This window comes from Borostomias antarcticus (assembly GCF_949987555.1).
Source record: "Borostomias antarcticus genome assembly, chromosome: 5".
NCBI classification, from domain to species: Eukaryota; Metazoa; Chordata; class Actinopteri; order Stomiiformes; family Stomiidae; genus Borostomias; species Borostomias antarcticus.
In genome coordinates, this window is record NC_140238.1 from 6,343,880 (window position 1) to 6,349,502 (window position 5,623).

General features: G+C 43.4%; 1 protein-coding gene across 1 annotated transcript; it reads left to right on the plus strand.

Moving 5' to 3' along the window:
- Window positions 1-495: 495 nt before the first annotated feature.
- Window positions 496-2,451, plus strand: LOC311309224 (gap junction alpha-10 protein-like; the record flags this gene model as incomplete). The annotated part of the gene is made up of 2 exons (XM_084438405.1): window positions 496-1,848; window positions 2,413-2,451. 2 exons carry the CDS (start codon window positions 496-498, stop codon window positions 2,449-2,451), a joined length of 1,392 nt encoding a protein of 463 aa, XP_084294531.1.
- Window positions 2,452-5,623: the final 3,172 nt, after the last annotated feature.

Below are 5,623 nucleotides of genomic sequence, written 5' to 3' on the forward strand. Positions count from 1 at the left end.
ATTGACATGTAAGTGTTGTTTGTTGGGTGGCTTTTTTATATGAGATAAAATGGTTTCTATGTTTTGCAACATTGCATCGCTATTTCATGATGTCAAAATGTAACATAATGTAAAATAGGAATATAATATTTTACCATTCTAATATGTTTTAAGCAAAATTGCATGAAATGTCCTTGAACAAGTCAGATTATAATCCATAATAGTGGCACCTTCATTGAATATACATTTTCTACCTCTTTTAGAATTATTATCAAACAGAATGGACAATATATTGTCTTTATATGCTCAAAATGGAAGCAAACATTCAACTAACGCTAGCCAAAACCTTAACCAGTTGTTGCATATCAACAAAGCTAACCCTGACAGTTTGTTGATACTGTATAAAGAAAGTATTGCCTCTAATTCCAGCCCTAGGGCATGCAGCAGTAGGCGGTGAAGAGGCGCGAGCTAAAGTGTGAGAGTGAGTGCGCGTGGAGCAACCTGCCGGGCCAGACCATGGGCGACTGGAACCTGCTGGGCAGCATCCTGGAGGAGGTCCACATCCACTCCACCATTGTGGGCAAGATTTGGCTCACCATCCTCTTCATCTTCCGCATGCTGGTCCTGGGGGTGGCCGCCGAGGACGTGTGGGACGACGAGCAGAACGCCTTCGTCTGCAACACCGACCAGCCTGGCTGCAAGACGGTCTGCTACGACCGGGCCTTCCCCATCTCCCTCGTCCGCTTCTGGGTCCTCCAGGTCATCTTCGTGTCGGCGCCGTCGCTCGCCTACATGGGCCACGCCCTCTACCGCATCCGCGCCCTGGAGAAGGAGCGGCGGCGGCGGAAGGCGCAGCTGAGGGAGGAGCTGGTCGGGACGGAGGCACCGCTGGAGGAGCTCCGGCGATTCGAGAGGGAGCTGAAGAGGCTGGAGGAGAGCCGGCGGGTGAGGAAGGCCCCGTTGAGGGGGTCCCTGCTGAGGACGTACGTCATCCATATCCTAACGCGCTCGGTGCTGGAGGTGGGCTTCATCCTGGGCCAGTATATCCTCTACGGAGTCCGTCTGGAGCCGCTGTACAAGTGCGAGAGGCTGCCCTGCCCCAACAGCGTGGACTGCTACATCTCCAGGCCCACCGAGAAGACCGTGTTCATGGTCTTCATGACCAGCATCGCCGCCGTCTCCCTGTTCCTCAACATCATGGAGATCTCCCACCTGGGCGTGAGGAAGATCAAGTGGACGCTGAGCGGGCTGAAGTCGCGGACTGTCTTCAAGGTGATTCCAGAGGAGGAGGAACTTCCTCATTGTAGCGCTGGGCTCATAGGCAACGCCGAGGTCCCAAGGCGCAGCAGCTCGCCGCCGACGGGGCGCTATCTGCCCAACTGCGTTAACTTCCTGCCTAGGCAGCAGCAGCAGCAGATGCAACACCAGCCCAGCCAGGGCTGCGCCGTTCAGCCTCTCGACTTCCAAGAAGCTCCGGACACCTACACCATGACCACCGCCTACCTGGCTGACCCGCACCCTCCAGCCTGGATTGAATCTCCCTCAGGCGGGGGAGCCGGCCCCAGGACCCAGGCCTACGAAGACCACCATCTCCGGGAGCGCCACCGGCCCACAGAGCCACCATCGACCGGCCACATGATCGACAGGCCCAGCCTGGCTACCATGGACCTGGAGGAGGAAGAGGGGAGGAGGGACTCCATGGCCAGCGACTTCCTCTTCCACATCCCCAGGAAAGCCAGCTTCATGGCCAGGACGCTCTCAGAGAGCAGCAGCCTCTCGCCGAGGGGCTCCGATGAGTCCGAGCTGGGCTCCCTGGTAAAGGGGGACGTGCCCATGATGCCGCCCCCTGGAGGGCGGAGGATGTCAATGGCAAGTAGAGCCAAGAGAGAGGCCGTCTCCGACCTGGTCATTTAGACGATGAGCCCTTCATCACACTGTGTAATGTGAGCTAATAAAACATGACCGAAATTACTAACCTTGTACTAACGATGACCTAATCATGTTAGATTTAGAGGTAGGGAGAATGAGAGAGGAAAGAGGTTTCTAAATTGAGCATGATACTAGCGTGATCGACATCAACTCAATATTTTAGTAGGGTGAGCGAGGGACAGGGAAACAGAGGCTATATTGATTTTTCTTAATACTGTAATTACGGATTTTAACCTCAAAGTTGCAGTTACAGGATACATGAGGCATAACTCATATCATCTTATTGTTATAGAAGTATAACTTAAGGACAGAACATTGCCTCTCTTATGTAATGGTATGGTTATTGCATGGACTTTCGTGATAAAAGTTGTAGTTCAGACAAGATGATTTGAGTGCACAAACACAAACACTTCTTACAGAAACTAAGGAAATTGAATTCATGCTGATTAGACATGTACATCTCATGACTCATATCCTATCTCTCGTCCTAATCTTCTCTTTCAGAGTGTGTTTTTGGACATCTCCTCCATCATGAAGAAGTGAGGGGGAGTGAGAAACAAGGACTGGCGAGAGAAACAGGACTGGTCTGAGTCCCTCACTGGGGGCGCAACAGCGCACAGGAGATATCAACCATGCAGCTTCCTCCATTCATCTGCTCTCTGTGCCCAACTGGGCCGAAAACCAACAGAAGCCCGTGTCTGTGTGGCACGCCAGGCTTATGAGGTGCTGTTCCCCACAACACTCTTATCTTCCACTGGAAGCACCTTAGAAAGCCTGCAACATAAAACCAAGCGACTTTTTTGTAGTGGATTTTTGGGAGGTAGGGGGAAGTTGGGCACATCAATTGAAAAGTGGAAACTGTCATTATCATTGAGGATGATGCAAATTGAATGTCAGCATGGAAGACCATAAGTAGTGACAGAGACATTTTTATATGCTCATATACAGCAGAAACTTTTGTAAACGTATATATGTCACACTTTTTTAAGTCAAACATGTTCAGTATACACTGAGAGAGGTATGTAGTGGAACCCAAGTGTTTGTAAATTGAAATTATGCTTGTTTGTACTATATTAAAATTAAATGCTTCTTTAAAAAAACAGCAAATCACCTTTCATTTTGAACATGAGCTCAAGATCAGGTTAGACGTAGAGTCCAAAATCCATACACGAATTGGCACATGCTTTTTCTTTTATTTCATAAACAGAAATTGTTTTGACAAAAAGTTTTCTTTTTTCAAAACATTTTGCATATCAAATGAACAAAAAAACACAAGTTCCACAATATTTACAATAATATAACAAACTCAGGCAATTTGAACATTTGAAGATAAAAAGGGAAACACAAAATAGCTGATTCTGCAAATAACAGTCAACTTGCAGGTACTGAAAAGACACATAAAAAATGGCTCACCAAAATCTACAAATACAATAATAACCACTGTCCATGTAAAAAAGAGAAACAACACCACATACCACATATGCCTATAATACAGTCCTTACTTACCCAGAATAAGAGGTATGCTGAATTGTACAGGTAGATAAGTGTGAGAGTCCATAATGTTCACATGAGGCTTCATAACCTCTGCATACACTGGGATCCAATCAAACCTGCACTGCAGAATAACAACCTGACGCGAATGAAGATAGCTTCTCAGGAGAAAGGTGGCTTGGCTTCTATTTAACAATAACATATTGTCGAAGAAGTTAAATTTACAAAAAAAATGAAATGATTTATTGTGGCACTGATGTGAACTGATGAGTATGTTCTGCAGTGAGGGTTCACCAAGCACGGTTTTGATTGGTTTACAGCCTTCACTTTCCTTTCTTGTTTGGCCTCGGTAACCTCTAAGGCAAGAATTGGAGCTGCACTTGTCAAATGAGTCAATATTGTCACATACGTATATTCACTTACAATTCTATGCTCAGTTTAAAAAACAGTTAAAATCCTTATTAACTTATCCATCCAAATGAAGTCTCTTGTCATGTAAAATTCATTTAAAAAACACAAACATGTAACACAGACTCTTGTAAACATACTCACACCTCTTTAAGTTTAAATCATTGCTTAATCTAGACTCAGTAAGGACATTGTGATTCGTAAAAAAAACACAAAAGACATGTCTTTAGTCAAATTGTCAGTATATGAACAACCATTACGAACCACAAAATCAATATCAGGAACTATAGTTCATAGTTTCTTAACCTGCCACTAAGAAACATCAAAATAAATAAATTAACATTATTTCATACTTATTTGTCAAATTCTATCAAAATCAGGTGGTCAGTGTATTAGTCAGTGTACTCAGAGTAAAGGTACATTCTGTGGAGTTTTGTTGTTGGTTCTATGTGATGTGGGGAGAAGTCAAGCATGTAAAGATGATAGAACGCCTACTGAGAATGTAAAAAACAAAGTTGATAGGATTCTCAAAATGTGTCACTCTTTAAGTTCATAGTGCACATATAGGTGATAGCAAGCCACTAAGCTAACCCTGAAACATGCTACAGAATTAAATTAAATTGGATTTATTAGCATGAACCATCAGCTACTGTACGGTCAACTGTCTTTAAATTGGTTTTTAACTTTGAACCTGACAATAAAGAAATATTGAGCCAGTTCAGAGTATAACGTTCATATTACTATTATATTAATAAATTACATAGATTATCAGATATGAGCCTTGTTTTACACCTTTATTCCAATACTTTCCATTGGACAGCATCCATTTGGCTTACAATATGTACACCAATATTGAGGTAAAATACCTCCAAACTAATACTACTTTTTCACAACATGTAAGACAATGAATTTGTGGCTCAAAAAAGAGCAATATGATTAAATTGAATAAGTTTTAATTTTTGACACCATTTACTAGTAAATAACTAGGGAGTTTTTGTCTAAGTGCCGACATCAAAGAGCTTGCTCGAATAAGTGCCGACATCAAAGCGCTTGCTTGAATTTTATTAAAAGTCAAATTGCCACCTCTTGGAGGTAAAGGGCAATGCTGCTCCGCTCTGTCATTTCCCTTTCCCTAATAAATCCAGTCTGCTAGTTCCCTCTTCCTGTCACCACGCGCGCATCAAAGGCCAGAGAGGAATGTGAAGAAACGACCGTCTGCCGGGGGACGACAGTGAGCTGTGAAACTAAAGGAACTTTGCATATCGAGAGCTACTTCTACCTGTCTGGCATACAGGACCCTCGTGAACAATTTAATAACAAAGTAACTTTGGTAACATTTTACTTTACAGTCCCATGTCACTTCACACATCTTTGGTATCTACTAGGAAATAACATGGTCATATACTGTAAGATACTTTCTAATTTTCTTTCTAAAAGACAACCACTCGGAGAGCGCTCTTGGTGCAAGAACTGCGTTGATAGTCTCAAAAGCAATCCATAACTGCTATTATTAGATTAAAAGAATAACATTTTAACCATGTAATTGCCATGTAAATACGGGACCGCAAAGTAAAATGCAATTTAATCTTTTTTTTACAGAGACATTATTGAACATTCAGAGGAATTCCTGAGTTTAGCCTCCCATGTTGAGAGAGAAAGTGAGAGAAGGAGAGAGAAAGAGAGAGAAAGAGGGAAGCAGTAGGGGGATATAGGAAGCTGCCAGTGCTAATGTTGTAACCAAAGGAGTTTGAGAACTCCAAAAATACCTGTTGAACAGTATTGCTGATAAGACAACTGTAGTGTCAACTTTTACACA